At 45.9% G+C, this 15,323-nt stretch overlaps 3 protein-coding genes across 5 annotated transcripts; 2 read left to right on the top strand and 1 right to left on the bottom strand.

Annotated features, from left to right (window-relative positions):
- The first annotated feature begins 125 nt into the window (after positions 1-125).
- Positions 126-3,412, top strand: hcls1 (hematopoietic cell-specific Lyn substrate 1). Of its 2 annotated transcripts, XM_088288499.1 has the most exons (15): positions 126-183; positions 602-685; positions 755-828; positions 1,084-1,207; positions 1,278-1,388; positions 1,538-1,592; positions 1,678-1,788; positions 1,883-1,993; positions 2,067-2,122; positions 2,212-2,281; positions 2,355-2,503; positions 2,595-2,729; positions 2,836-3,061; positions 3,131-3,196; positions 3,265-3,412. In XM_088288499.1, exons 2-15 carry the CDS (start codon positions 602-604, stop codon positions 3,399-3,401), a joined length of 1,509 nt encoding a protein of 502 aa, XP_088144625.1. In that variant the 5' UTR covers positions 126-183; the 3' UTR covers positions 3,402-3,412. The 2 variants fall into 2 exon arrangements, with proteins under 2 accessions (XP_088144625.1, XP_088144626.1); XM_088288500.1 differs by lacking the exon at positions 1,678-1,788.
- Positions 3,278-6,464, top strand: pex26 (peroxisomal biogenesis factor 26). 2 transcript variants are annotated; one of them, XM_088288503.1, is made up of 6 exons: positions 3,278-3,427; positions 4,722-5,256; positions 5,325-5,462; positions 5,539-5,852; positions 5,955-6,092; positions 6,183-6,464. In XM_088288503.1, the coding sequence occupies exons 2-6, from the start codon at positions 5,060-5,062 to the stop codon at positions 6,281-6,283; spliced, it is 888 nt and encodes a 295-aa protein (XP_088144629.1). In that variant the 5' UTR covers positions 3,278-3,427; positions 4,722-5,059; the 3' UTR covers positions 6,284-6,464. The 2 variants fall into 2 exon arrangements, with proteins under 2 accessions (XP_088144629.1, XP_088144627.1); XM_088288501.1 differs by having other exon boundaries at positions 5,322-5,462.
- llph (LLP homolog, long-term synaptic facilitation factor) lies at positions 3,650-4,843 on the bottom strand. Its single transcript, XM_088288504.1, has 3 exons — positions 4,720-4,843; positions 4,148-4,373; positions 3,650-4,069 (listed from the first exon to the last, which is right to left on the bottom strand). The coding sequence occupies exons 2-3, from the start codon at positions 4,365-4,367 to the stop codon at positions 3,900-3,902; spliced, it is 390 nt and encodes a 129-aa protein (XP_088144630.1). The 5' UTR covers positions 4,368-4,373; positions 4,720-4,843; the 3' UTR covers positions 3,650-3,899.
- Positions 6,465-15,323: the final 8,859 nt, after the last annotated feature.

Below are 15,323 nucleotides of genomic sequence, written 5' to 3'. Positions count from 1 at the left end.
TCCATTTAAATTGCATATTTCATACAGTTACTACGCCTTTAGGTACCGGGTTGTAAATGAAAAAACCCTGTAAAAGAAATTCCATTCATGCCCTCCGCTCGTGCACGTGACTGATGCTCGCGCACCCAAGTGTCGACACATCTACCGAGACACGGAAATTCACTCAAGTGAAGAACTGCAAAGGTAATGTGAACTTCTCTTTCAAATTTCTAAGGTTTTTATGTCAGGTTTTCCTTGTTTTTAACCAATAACTCAATATGCATTTAACGTTTTCTTTAATAATAGAGATGTAGTTGGGTAACTTTGAAGGCAATGCAATTCTATGACAGCATAATTTGGGCTAGCAGCATGTTTAAATGTTCTAATTTACCATTTTTGCCATGAGATGTTCTAAAGCAATATGCGGCCCCGTTATGTTTTTTTTTTCTTAATTGTAAAATGAAAGCCTTTTTCTCATGCAGAGACTTGTTTTTTTTTTTTTTAAAGACAAAACTTAACCGTGTTTCATTTTGGGGAAATGAAACTTGTGTCTGCGCTTTTTCCACCATCCCAATAAAGTTCTGAAATTATGACTCAGTCACTGTTTGCGTTATTTTTGCAGATGTGGAAGTCAATGGTGGGCCACGATATAAGCAAGAAGGTGGCTGCAGAAGCCGACGACTGGGAGACGGACCCAGACTTTGAGGTAGTGCATGAAGGCTTCCTGCAAGTCGAGTGCAGGATGTGAAGTTGATGCAACCTCTTCCTGTTTCAGAATGACGTGTCGGAACAGGAGCAGAGGTGGGGCGCCAAGACCATTGAAGGTTCTGGTCACAAAGAGCCCATCAGGTAAATGGAGGCGTCGTGTATGACTGCATATTGAGTCCTGTGTTCAATCATGGTGTTGGATGTGTTGAAAAAGGAAGAGGAAGTGAGATCAGATCCAGTTCTCGCCTAATATGGCGTTCACACTCAACCATATTGAATTGCAGAAAGGACAGGGAGAATTGGCAACATTTTTAGGAGTGTGAGCCGAAGCTCTGATGGATAGTCCAGTGGGGAGAGGACAGGCTGAACTGACAGGGATGAAAATGTTTATTGCAGTGTCGCAGAGCTGAGGCACAAAGTGGCAGCAGAGCACGAGCAGGCGAAACATCACCAGACGACCCCCAAAGCGTCGTACGGCTACGGAGGGAAGTTCGGCGTGGAGAAGGACCGCATGGACAAGGTGTGATTGATAAATTCGGGTTGGCGCATTGATGCTAAGTGTTTAAAATGTGTCTTTTGTGGTCGTGCAGGTGGCGGTAGGACACGACTACGTGGCTCAAGTGCAGCAGCACAGTTCCCAGAAAGATGCGGCCAAGGGATTCGGAGGGAAGTTTGGCGTGGAAAGAGATCGGCTCGACAAGGTCAGAGGACAAGAGGGGCGATGGTTTATTTTCAAAAAAAACAAATTCTGCCAGTTTACGTAAACGTGCCAACATAACAGTAAATACGTAATCATGCTTGCTTTTACAATGATTTCTGTTCAAATAAATCAATTAAACTGTCCGTGCAGTCTGCGATGGGTTTTGAATATAAAGGAGACGTCAAGCAGCATACGTCACAGAAAGGTGGGTCAAATAGAATTATACTGTCATATTAAATGTTGAATTTCTATTTTCGTTGTGTCTCATGTGTGCATGTTTGTCCTTCCAGATTATTCCAAAGGCTTTGGCGGTAAATACGGCGTGGAAAAGGAGAAAGTGGACAAAGCCGCCGTGGGCTACGACTACAAAGGCCAAACGGAGAAGCATCAGTCTCAAAAAGGCGGGTCAACTCTGCTGCTCACGTCACAGTCTGTACTTAATTTGACAGCTCACATCCCCCCCCACCCCCCACCCCCCCCTTCTTGTGGCACCAGATTATTCCAAAGGCTTTGGCGGTAAATACGGCGTGGAGAAGGAGAAAGTGGACAAAGCCGCCGTGGGCTACGACTACAAAGGCCAAACGGAGAAGCATCAGTCTCAAAAAGGTGACAACACGGACGCAGTGGCACTCATCGAGCGGTTTCACGACTTTAACGTAATCCAGCGGAACGCATGCAGATTATTCCGCAGGTTTCGGAGGTCGATATGGAGTTCAGTCGGAACGCATGGACAAGGTGAGTGAGTCAATTAATAATTGAAAGAATGTATGAAGATTAAGATGGCACTTTTAGCGCAATTGAAATCTTTTTCTTTTATATTGAAGAGTGCAGCTGGCTTCTCAGACATGAACTCCCCAGCCTCGGTTTATGAGAAGACGCAGCCAATAGAAGCCTGTCAGTTCTTTAATTGTGGATTTATGTATAGATATAACTTCAAGTAGTAGTTACCGTTGACTGTTCCGTGCAGCCGGCGCCAATGCGGGCAAGCTGAAAGCTCGTTTCGAGAGCCTGGCCAAGGCTTCGGATGAGGAAAACAGGAGGAGAGTCGAAGAAGAGAAGAGCAGAAGGAAGGACAGAGAGAAGAAAGAACGACAGGAAGCAGAACGCATCCAGCTTGTAAGCGCTTCAAAAAAATAATACAAAATAAAAATCATGTTTGGGTTTTTTCTTTTTAATCAAATTCACTTCAATATTGCTTGCTGCACAGGAGCAAAAGAGCAGAGAGGACCAACGTTACTTTACAGATATTCCAGAAGTCCTTGCAGAGTGTGAAGCGTCACCGGAAATCTACCAGAACACACCAGAAGAACCACAGCCAACAACAGAACCAGACCCGGAAGAGGTCAAATACTCTTGAACATAGCCATGATCAAATTTGATTCCCAGTCCCATCCAGATACTTTGTCCTTGCGATACACGCTCAATTGCAGTATTGATCCCATCCTTAGTTGGAAACAACCGACGACGAGCCTCCGCCTCCGGATCGCTTCCTGCAAAGAGATCTTCCTCTCCCCCCTGTTGAGGAGGTGGAGGATGTTTACGACCAAGTCACGGCGGAGGATGAGGATGACGGCGGCAGCAAGAACGAGGAGGTGCCGCCGCCGCCCACTACGCTGGAGGAGGGAGGCGATGACTATGAAGAAGTCAGCATAGCGCCCCCAACAGCTTGGTCCGGTATGGCAGCAACACGCAAATACAATGGCACAGTGACTGAGCATAAAAGTTTTTTTTTTCACATCCCAGCAGCAGACGACTATGAGGACCTGTCAGGTGGTGTCCAAGCCAGAGCGATTTATGACTACCAAGGAGGTTTGTTACATGTTTCAGGTCCTGTTTTTTATTCATATCTGGAGGATGTATTGGCTTTGCTTCGGCAGAGGATGTGGACGAGATCTCCTTCAACCCCGACGACATCATCACCGACATCGAGATGATCGACGAAGGCTGGTGGAAGGGACGCTGCCACGGACGCACTGGCCTCTTTCCCGCCGCATATGTCCAGCTCATGCAGTGAGACGCAGTCGCCGACCTACGCAACTTGTAAGCCTTTGGTTGGAAATGTTGGGAAATTGCCCAATAATTCTACCAAGTAAATTAATTTTAAATATTCTTACAGTGTGAACAGAAAAATGACAATACTGTAAATGTCGTGTACGTCTGCTCGCTATGCTAAAAGTTACATTGACAAAACAATTTCAGCCAGTATGTGCATGTGACTTATGCCCATTCCTGATTAGTTTACCAAAACAATAAGACAGGAAATTTGAGATTATAAACTTTTTATGGTTCCATTGGGTAATATTGGTAAGTCAACAATGACTTGACAGTTGTTTAGATGAATTTTATAAGGGGAAAAAAATACATTAAGCACAAATATGCTTCTTGTGTCCATCCAAAGTGTTTCGACTGTTCCATCCAAATAAACAGAACTTCTGTTGTACAACAACGTAAACCACATTGTTCCAGTCAGCATGGAAAGACTGATTGCCTCCAGTCTTTTTTCTCTTGCTTTTCACCAGGCAATGCCCTTCTTTTTCTTGTTTGTTTTTCCTTTGCTTTTCTGAGCCATCCTCTTGGCCTTCAGCTTCTTGATGTGGCGCTGGTTCATCCACACCGGGTACTGTCCATGCTCATTCAGCAGCGTCTTCTTGTTGCGCTTGCTGTCCAAGTCCATGGTCCCATCTACAACACAAGTGATGAAAATGGTTTATTTACCATATTGTGTTTACAAAGGCAGCGTGAAGGTGAACAAGATCTCACCATCGTTTCCGTCTCCCTCCATGACAACGTCACCCTCCTTCTTGATCTTCTCAACAGGGACCACGGTGGCGATCTCCTGCATGTCGCTCATCACCGCGTCCTCGCCTTTCTTGCTCAGACCGAGGGCTTGTTTCAGGCGTGCCAACTCCTTTGGGGCGTTCTTCTTCCTCTTCTCAGCTCGCATCTTCCTCTTCCACTTACTCCGCAAACTTTTGGCCATTTTGTTCTGGGGCAACATTATTTTATTAGTCCTCACGCATGTGCCAAGCGATTTGTCCAAAGGTTTATGGATGCATGGTAAAATACATTAATGAAATGCATAATATTCTAGAAAATACAAAACTTCCTAACTTAATATTTTTGACATAACATGACATTCGGACAAATCGTAGACATTTTTTATTAACGCTAGATAGGATCGAATGAAGCAACAACAAAGCTAATGTCAGCTAGCTCGTTAGCTACCCCACTGCTATGCTATTTTTTAACACAAAATTAGCATTGAGGATCTTAGTATCTTAATTGCGACTCTTTAACAATAAAAAAACACTACTGTAAATTAATTATCTTACAGATTTATCCGCTGAAGTCGGACCGCAAAGTCAGGAAGGAACGGACACGTGTTTACAAGTGGCAGAGGAGCGCCCACTGAAGAAGCTGCGATTTGATTGGCTGTGCGCGCAAGCTGAAGATCGCCAGTTCTGATTGGCTTTTTTTCCGATTCAGGGAAGTGCGTTGTCATTGGCTAATCGTCCCCAACCCGGAAGCTTCGATGATCTACATCCGCCGAAAGGTTCTTGTGTGCAAATAACAATTGGGGGAGTTCGCATATTTATACATTTAACAACTTTTTAGTGAAAAAAAAATTAAAAACATTCTGCTGAGTTTACGCCATTTATCGTAACTAAAGTAATGAGTAAGCCTCCGGTGGTGGGTGGCTGTTTTCCGGCCGTTTTCAACCCTCCGCTGTCCCCTACTCAAACCAAGCTGCTGGACATGTTGGAAGATGCTACCAAGGAACTGATGCTCTATAAAAACTTCGACGCTTGCTTTCATATGTGCGACAGAGGCCTGGAGACCCTCGCCCAAGAGGAGCAAGAGGACGTGAGGTGAGGTGTTAAGTTAAACCTCACCATTTCAAAGTATTTATTTTCATGATTTACATCCACCCAAGTAGGTTTGAGATAAAGGCTGGCTTTTGTATCGTGGGCATTCAAGCTTTGGCTGAGCTCAATCAGTGGCCACGTGTGCTCGCTTGGGTACTTCAGCATTATGGGCATCAGGAGGAGATACCAGCTAAAATACTGCAAATGTGGTGAGTACATGTTAATCTCTTCGACCATGATGTCATTGAACAGTGTTTTCATACTCTTTCTCATCTTTCCTGGCAGCATCCTCCTCTACGCCAAGGTGAACGAGCCAGCGGCGGTGCAAGAGACGACCCAAGCGTGGCTGCACAACCCGTCTAACCGGCGACTGGATGGCTTCTCCACGGTGGCTGAGCTTTATCTGCTGCATGTCCTTCTGCCCCTTGGACTCACAGATCAGGGCCGGGATTTTGTCGTCAGTGAGGTGGGCACCGCCGCATTCTCAGAAGAGGGACGAGGGATTGCGCTGGATATCATAGAAGACGAAGAACGTGATCGGAAGGCACCAGATGTCAACGCAGATTGTAGTTTAAGTGCTGAAAATGCTACGACGCAAGGCGAGAACTCATTTCGTCCCGTTGCGCCTTTCTATGGCCCAACACTGACTGCTGACATTCTAACTTACTCGCGTAATAATACTGTAATCTTGTTCCATCCAGGTTCCCTTCTTCATAAAGTGGAAGCCTTGTTGAGGCTTACTTACAGGAGATTGACATCTGCTTCCGGCACCTTCCCATTCCATAAACTCATCTTGGCCGCTGTTCTTCTCTACATGCTTTTATTACGCATGGATCCAGGTAGGATTTTATATCTCAAAAAAAAAAAAAAAGTACGTATTTGTCATGTCATTAAATACACTTTCATTTATTTTTTTCTCTGTCTTGCAGCGCTTCCGTCTTCCTTCGTGTGGATTTCCAAACTACATCAGCTGCTCCAACAGATGTGGAACGTCATGGTGGCTCCATATTATCGTGCTCAGAAAGACTGAATGTGGACTATGTCATAATTTGATTTCGTCTTTAATGTCATTCTAAACCAGCTCACACCAGATAAATGAGCTGTTCCCATATGACAGGAATATAAAAGTGCATTCTTGTGTATTACGTGTGACGGGTTTATTTCATTTTCCTTTCTTGTTGACGTTCAAGTAAAGCAAATATTTTATTCAATCACATGACTCCCATTTTTAGCTTCCATTGAAGACTTTGATCGACAGTCTTGATTATCACCCAAATAAATATGAAAGTTGCTATTTGTTTTTTTCGGCGCACATGGATAAGTTCCACATTCCAGGTAATTATCTTTTCACTTCTGATGATTTGATCGACTTAATGTAACTTGTACTGTATGTTTTCCCAGCAGATGCACAGAAGAAAAGTGAAGGGGTGTTAAAGCTGGAAAGGTCAGCACTTTTGCATTACAATAGTTCTCACCGCTATTCATTCGCATGACGTTTTATACTTTTCTTAGTATCTCAACAAACAAATGTAGCAATATCATGTGCTTGTGTGTAGGTGGTGCTCAAGAGTCACCACATGCTCATACGCTGTTCCACAAGTTTCCTACTTAAGCGCTTACCAGGTGGAAAGTAAACCAAAAAAAACAGGGCTGAAAATGTCAATAAGCAGTAGCACATTAAAATCATCAAATGTAAAACTGGTGCTAACAAAAAATATTTAAAATTCTCACATTTTTTCATTTACAACAGCTTCCCAATTAATTTATAAAGAGAATGCTCGGGATATTGTATGTGTAGTGTTTTCATATTACAGCGTTCTAATTGAAGTGCATTATTGTAATTGGAATTAAGTCTATGGCTTTGGTAATTGGATGTAATTACAGTGAATTATTGCGTAATTGGAGTGAATCATATCGTTATGAGAATCGTGAGTGGTGTGAATCCTATCACAATTTTAAAGATTTTTTTATCGTCATTTGATTGAATTGTGTTGCAATTGCCGTGAATTTGAGTTCAATTAAAATAAATCGGATTATAATTGGAGGTAATGGTATCATTATTTCAGTGATTCTTATTGTAATTAGAGCGACTCCTCGAAATTGGAAGTGTAGTGTGCAATTATTGTAGCCATTGGTGTCGTTCTGCAAATGATCTTGTCATTGTCATTGGAGTGAATCAAATGAGCGTAAATGAATCTGTACGGCTGTCACGGCGCTCCGCCAGCCCCTGTGGCGACGCGTCGCCGTCACGTCGCCAGTGTTGACGCGTGTTTAGCTCGTTGCTAGGTGAGCGCGCGCTGGAGCAAATGAACTTTTTTTTTTTTTTTTTTTTGGGGGGGGGAGTGCTGGCTTTCGGAGAGATCCCTCCGTCTCCCCTCTCGCGCTGCATTCCAGACATTTCACTAGCGTCATCAATAATACCGCTTAATGTTGTAACAGCATGGGAAAAATCAGCCTCAAGCAGGGCCACCATATTGTTGGTGCGGCTTTTTGATTTATTCCAACCATGGAGCTGATGTCACCTCCTTGCAGCGGATCCGCTTGCTGATTTAATTTAAGGCAGCCATGTTCAAACTTGCTTGCAGAAAATTAGAAGCAAGCGGCGGCCATTTTGATAGTTGCCACCTGATTGTTGATTTAAAAAAAAAAAAATGGCCGCTAATGTTGTCATTGATGGGTAGACCAACCACTTGGATCGCTTCCCATTGGAAGGCCGTTTTCATGTTGAACTCATAAGATTTGAAGTCTGAAACTGTTTGCACGCCTGTTTGGTAACCATGGTGACGTCCCCTTTTGTCCTTCGCAAACAAAAGTCGGATGCTTTTATGCTTTCCCTTTCATTTTGATAAGGCATCATAAAACCATATCACTTTAGTTTCACTTGCTGCTGTTAAGCGCTAAATACGACTTTTGATGTTCACTCAGGCCGGCGGCGCTCCCCCTCCACTGGCACACGCACTCCAAAAGAAAAGCCCTTGATGGTCATGAAGGTCAGTCTATCCCAAACTATTCAAGTCACGCACCCACTGCATTTAACTTGCTCACTGCCTGCCACCGAATACTGTGACCTGCTTCATGAGCACCAAAACGAACAGAGAAGACTCTTCTTTCACCAGAATAAGTTTTTCGCTTTTTCCATTCTTTAGTAAAACGGAAAACAAGGCTTGTTTTGACCTACAACACAACTTTCTGACCAAAATCTGAGCTCGAGCTTTTCATGAAAAAAAAAACCCCAACATGTTAAGCAAAACATATTTTTTTGCTTTTAGTGACACCTCAAAACTATCAAACAAGAAGGGCTTATAAAATCTTTTATTTACAGCGATTTGTCTAAAATCAGTCATTAGTTTCACTTCACTCACTGCTTAGTTGGAGTTTAACATTTTTGTGTTTGTTTTACTTAATGTTTGCCATTCACTCGAACTTCGTCATCTTTTCTCGCAACGGCAACACATACTTTCTACGACCTAGCGCGACACATCACACAACTGTATTCTGTCGAGACTTGTTCCACTTGTCAAAAATTGTGCTGTTCTCAAGTTGAATCTAAAGTCTTGCAACGCCACCATCTACAGGGATCTGTTGGTCATTACAGTGGTTTACAAACGTTGAGGTTGGCTACCAGCTGACGAATATAAACCTGACCCGCACCCCAAAAAAAACCAAAACATTTTTGACGATATTCTATACCCCGGACTGTCAATACTTGAGACTGACTCGACTATAAAAGAATGCATATGAACGGTTGGAATTCCAGCGACTATTTTGCTTTGGGTTGAGATTCTTAGAAGTGTGTTGTAAATAACACATGTGCTGACTTTTGTTGTGAGGGAGGAGGAGAAAAAAAGCAAGTGATGTGGGGCGGCGGTTTGGTTTGGAACTTGACGTGACTTTTGGGTGGCTCTCGCTGCGATTCCATGATGCACGTTCGATGTGTTCAGGGTGGAGGGGAAAAAAAACGCTGAGCAGGCATTTAAGTCGTCCAAGGTTGCAGAGGCTGAATGCGCCCCCCCCCCTAAACACAACCCCTCCTTCTGATTCACGGTGCCCCACCCGTCGTTACCCTTCAGTCGGCGCTTTATCTGCTTCCCTTATCATCATGTCGGCAAGTACAAGTGCATGTATTTGAAGCCGGCCCGCTCGGGTTACTGGGAAATTGTTTCCTGTCCTAACAGCCATCTTGAAACCTTTGCACCACCTGCCCGAGCCGCGCCGCGCGTCTGCCCTCGCCGTTACAGTTCCCATGGTGGGAAAACAAAAGTCATTAAAAAGCCAAAGCAAAACACGTCGTCCGGTTGCGACATGTCGCGAGGAAGACTCATCCGGACACGATCGGAACGTGTCATAATAAATCCTCGCCTGGCGCGCCTTCAATTAAAACCTCTCGTACGGAGGAATGAGGGCAATTGCACCTCCGGGCCAAATTGCTCTTTGGCATTTCGGATCGCGCAAGCGCTAACCACTGCCGCACGCTCAGTTTTTCTGTCTAATTGCAAAACCAAAAAAAAACCGATTCTCACCATGTGGTTCAGTTCAATTTTTCAAATTTATATGGAGCAAATACAACCAAATTATTGGGGGGATTTATTTTTATTACCGAAGCTATTTTAAGAACCACATTTTTTTCCATTCTATGTTTGCTGTAAATTGCAAATTACAACCTGAATGAAACTGCTGAAATTGGTAGCCTTGGCGTCAAGTGACAAATCGGAATTTTTGGTTTGCCCTCTCCTGGGTTTGAAATGTGCTCATCAAGGATACGCTGAGCGAGGTGAGCGTCCGTCCGCCGTCGGAGATCTCTGACCTCCTTGCCGTTCCCACACAAAGTCGCTCTAATGCCAGGTAGCCGGCGCCGGCATTCCTGAAGCATTCCTCCACGGGGAAGTTGCCGGGATGGGGACCAAACAATGACCCGCTCTCATTCATCGGGTTTAGGGTTCTGTGGGAAAGTCCAGCGCCGGGTTGAGGTGGGACGGCGGATGGAATGTTCCCCGGGAGATGCGCTGACAAGATGGAGGGAGGTCTTCTTACGAGGGGAGGCTGATAAAGCGTTTGATGCGGCCGTGCTGTTTGCACATGCTTGTCATGCTTTATGCACTTTGTTTGCACGTTTGCCGGCTGATGTCATGGCGAGGGGGATGATCTGCATTTCAAGATAGACCCAACATCACTTCAAATCCACATAAATAAAAAAAAATCGGCTTTCTGCTACAAACTTCCAGCATTGGCCGAGAGGGAACTTGTACCTCCACGTCTTTGGAATGTAACTATTTTAAATCTGTAAGAGATATCCGCATTTTTACAAATTTTTAAATGACAGCTTTTTCATTGGACGCCGTCGACACCGGGTTATATCGCCAAACTTAGCTCGCTTTTACGGATCTTGCTGGAACCGAAAAGAGGGGCTTCCCGCAAGCAGCACGCAATTATGTCAAATGTTTCTTGGTTAGACGATTTACTAGAAGTCAACAAGTGTCATCCAAGGAATAATTGGTTAATTGATTGATTAGAAGGCTTGTCTCATGTATATGATGTGCTGCGGCTGCAACGTGATGACTGCGTTTCATTTTTCCTGTCACATTTAGCAGCTTTGCTATGATGGCACTTTGCTGACACATTAAATTGCGATGAAAAAAAAAAAAAAAACGCACCCAGCTGTCCCGGCTGATAAATAAAGGCAGCTCGCCCTTTCGCCTCTTTTGACAAAGCGGCGCAATGCCGGCGTGAAAGCCGCCTTTTGTTTACACTGCGGCCCGTCGCCTTGCCGCCGGGCCGAGCCTGCATGTCGTATCCGGCGTCTATATGCGGCGCTCGGTTTTGTGGGAAACGCTCGCAGGCAGCCCGCAGGCTCGCTTCGCGCCCTCTCTGATGTGGCGCCCAAATTCCCGCCCCGGAGGAAGCGCGCGGCCTGGCGGGACGGCGCCCGAGCGTGCGAGATTCAATGTATGTCACCTTCGACGGCCTCTGCAGGGAGTGTCCCGGCAACCGGAAGAGAGCGGTATGCCATCACGCAGGTATTTGTGCTCACGGCGAGGCTTGGCGAGGCGCTCGCGTATAGGAAGAAGAGCCTCAATTGAACTTCCTGCTGTCTCGTCAGATGCGTTGCATTCAAAACCGCAAGCGTTGACACATGGCGTCAAAAAGTGACGCGAAGATAATAGCGAGGTTGTGTCTTCCTATCGTCAACTTCCGACATATCGACGTCGCGCTTATGGCCCTGCCAAGCTTACGATTGATGTGATGTCATCGGCGTGGTCCATCTTGTGTCACGCACCTCCTTCGACATCTCAAACTCTGCAAATGTGTAGGGATGCGCCGATGCAGACGTTGTAGGCGTGTAATTGAGGAAACAAATGCCCCGATACCAGTGCGGTGATACCACTGGCATGTCACATCTGAGCAGGTGGCGTAACGAGCCGCGTGTGAGCTGCTGTGTGGAGAGAAACGGGGGTGACAACAATGTGACTGAAGTTGAAGCGGAACGTGAGCGCCGTTCTCTTGTTAGTCTCGCGCACCCCCTGCGCCTCTTGCACCCCGCAATTTGGGAAACCCTACTTCTCGCAGTCACCGTCATGCTAAAAATAATAATCTTGTAGTTCCTGTAGTTTTTCATGTCTTTGTTTGCGCGACGTCATCTTTACCTTGCCGTGCCTTTCCTTTGGGATTTTTGTCGGCGATAACAAAGGCGCAAGTTGACGGGCGCATAGCGCGATTCCTTTTATGCGGCCCTGCTTCTCGTTAGGCCTCCTCTCATCTGCAGCCTGTTATGGCGGAGCAGGAGGATGACATCATACTGGTCTCGCGGCGGCGGCGGGTAATTGGCCAGCTCTCCTCCTCCTCCAGAGCCGAGCGAGCGGCGCGGGCCAAGCAGAACACACAAGTGGAGCCAGGCCATGCGAGTCAGATGCACGGGGTTTTTCCAGAGCGGCTGGCGGGGGCCTCGGCGCGGGGGGGGGCGACGGCGAGCCAAAGGGGGCCACGGAGAAAGGAGCGGGGGGTGGGGGGCGCGAACCCGTTGGACTGTAAAAGTCCGAAATGAATGAACAGCCTCAACTCAAATGAAACGCGATATCAAGTGTGCCCCCAGGCGGACCTGTTTGATGTGTACTACAATCCGCCGCTGTAGAACGCCGCATCACTGCGTCTTTTCTCCGCTGTGATTTAAAAAAAAAAAAAAAAAAAGAAAAATCAAAGCCAAAGACCTCTCGGCCCACGCAATGTTCCGTTTGGGCTCCGCTGCCGTCACAGTTGGCCATTGTTTGTAATATTTAAATGCTTTGGAAAGAAGTTCACGTGGCCTGACGCTGCATTCCAAGCAACCGGGAAATGGACGTCCCTTAACTGGCGAAAGGGAAGCGAGAGCGGAAGATTCACTTCAAACTTGTCATTCATGAGCGACCATTTGCACAACTTCTCGTCGACGCGTCGAGTGAATGCAAACTAATATGTGTGAAACATTTTGGGTGGGTCGATGAATTAGATTATATTGATTGTTTTTCATTGCTTTGTTTTCTATCGATGGCCTAGAAGTGTTTTTAAATATCAATATTTACTGTCATGATAGACTGCGGTGCATTCCGACTTGTGAACAAAGTTGCATTTTGTTGCCGCCGTGGGAGCAGTGAAATATTTCACGCGCATATCAGGTCAAACTTGCTTTTTTTTGTTTGAGAGCATCAGAAACGTTACTACTTGGGCTGGAACCAGCAGCAATTTTAACGAGCTCGCAAATAAAAATTGCAATTGGGCTTTTCATAGCCAAATCATTGGAACGGTTAAAAGTCTTTTTACACTTCCTAAAAAGTCGCAGTTTCCTAAAAAGAAAAGATCAGTGCCAAGTAATTAATTCGTGTGCACGCAACCCAAATTAGGCTCTCTGAAACTTTTTTTGAACAATGCTTTTATTACAGTTGCACTTTGTTCTTCTGTAAAAGTGGCCTCAACTTAAAAAAAATAAATAATTTCTTCCTACATTGTAACCGGCCCTGAACGCATCATTCTAACCTGTTTGGTTTCCAAATATCGGATTCATAGCATCGCGCGTTTTGTTGCCCTTCATTTTGCGTTCCTACCGCAACTTAGGAAAAAGGGATTTGGATTGGTTGGACCGCAGTGGTGTAGCTCCGCCTCCAATGCAGTTTGTTACTTCAAGACCAACCAACCATGTTTTTTACGGCTCCATCACGCTGGCAAATTTGCCGCCATGCACGACAACAGATCGTTTGATTATGCCTGTCCAGGTTGTGAGAACAAATCCTCTGTGGGAAAACCCGCTTCCCAAGAGGGCGCAGCGCCAGACGTGTTGACGCGTGCCCGTCCGCGCCGTCGCCCCAACGGGTGTCGTTAGGTGCGCTGCTTTCGCGCCAGATGCAACTCAGCGTCTTGTGGGAGTGTGGGCACGCCAAAAAAAAAAAAAAAAAGAACTGAGTAAGCACAAAATCAAAAGATGACTTTGGAGAAGTTGCGCTCTCGCCTTCAAGTCGACATACACGCGCGTTGCGCAATTTAATGGCTGCACAATCCGCTCGGATTTGGTCGGGTTCCCACGCTACCTCGTCTGTCAGCAGGTAGGCGCGAGGTATGTCACAAAAGAATCCAACCTGGCCGTCGAGTCACGCCGGCGACATTCTTGTTTTATGGACATTTCTCGTCGTCCTAATGTACTGTACGACCCGGCTTTTAATTGCAATTATTGTGCATTGTGAACGAGAATTTTGTATGAAAATTTTCAAATATTTTTTTGGACATGAATGCTGCACTCATTTTTTTTCGTAACATTTGTGAACGGAAAAAAAAAATTCAGAGTGACCAAAAATGTCACTTTTGTACTAATTGCGTTGCAACTCGTGAGCCAGAAATGCTACAAAAAGGTTGACAGAAATAAAACTTGTAGCAGTCGCAATCTCATTTAGTGGCCAAATTGTTGCATTTTGCAACAAAAGCTTGCCAACGCTTCCCTTTGTGTGGCGCCGACGCACTCGGCGGGCGTCCTGATGCGCCGTCGGGAGGAAATGATTTGAGCGTCAGGGAATTTTATCGCTCTCGTGTGCGTTTCCCTCGCTGTCACATATTTGTCCTTCTTATCAGCCGTGAGAGCGTCACACATTTCACAAGTGGCCAAAAGAGTGACACGGAGCCCACGCCGTGTTTGAAATCTTTGCGCCGCGACATCGGCGCAGTGGAAATGTTGATATGCTAGCTTGAACGCAGATGTGGCGCAAGCTCATCTTGTCTTTCACCGTCAAATGTTGAATTTCTGCCTGATTTCAATTTGAAGCTCTTAAGTCATGTAGTGCAAACTCACTTGGCCGCGCTGTGACTTTCGCTTCGCATTCGCGCTAGCGGCAGTTACCGCAAAAGTCTGAGAATGAACTCGGAGGACCCCCCCGCCCCCTCGCCTCTGACGACAGCCGTCGGGGTCGAGGGGTGTGGGGGTGGGTGAGAACGAGAACGCGAGCGAGAGCGGCCGCACCTTGAGAGCCTTGGCAGCTCTTCGCGTCTAGCTAACAGCCACATGTGTGGAAGCTCTCCTCCCACGCTTCACATTTCACACATTCTTCAACAATGTTTGCTTTTTTTTTTTTTCCAGGTCAACACACTTGAATCAGACGCGGCTCTTTTTTTTTTTTGTCCTTTAGTCGTGGGTTGCTTTGCCGTCAGACGCGCCTTGTTCTCGTATGCGTTTCTTCTGCATTTTCTTTTTGCACCGTCATCAAGTTTTTTTTTGTTTTGTTTTTTTTCGCCATCGAGGATTTGAAAGCGGGAGTATTTATGTCTTCACGGGCTCGCCATAAAAAGAGAGCCTCCCTGTACTTTCATTTCCTCGCTGACGGTGGGAATCCTGACCGAGGGCTCCGAGCTCCGGCCCGAACTTCCAACCATAACATCAGTCCTAACGACTTCCTGTTAGCGGCCATTGCGTAAGGCCTGGAAACAAAGACATCTTAGGTTGTCAGCGGAGAAGTAAACCCCACCCCGACTCCCCATTAACCTCACCCCCCCCCCCTTTCTACTTTTTCTTGAGAATGGGGCAGACTGAAAGAGGAGCAGTTGCACATGAAGATGTATCT

This window comes from Idiotropiscis lumnitzeri, chromosome 2 (assembly GCF_059441095.1).
Source record: "Idiotropiscis lumnitzeri isolate Australia: NSW breed Sydney's pygmy pipehorse chromosome 2, RoL_Ilum_1.0, whole genome shotgun sequence".
Taxonomy (NCBI): Eukaryota; Metazoa; Chordata; class Actinopteri; order Syngnathiformes; family Syngnathidae; genus Idiotropiscis; species Idiotropiscis lumnitzeri.
Note: the sequence above shows the minus strand (reverse complement) of the source record. Positions and strands in the feature narration are given on the sequence as shown.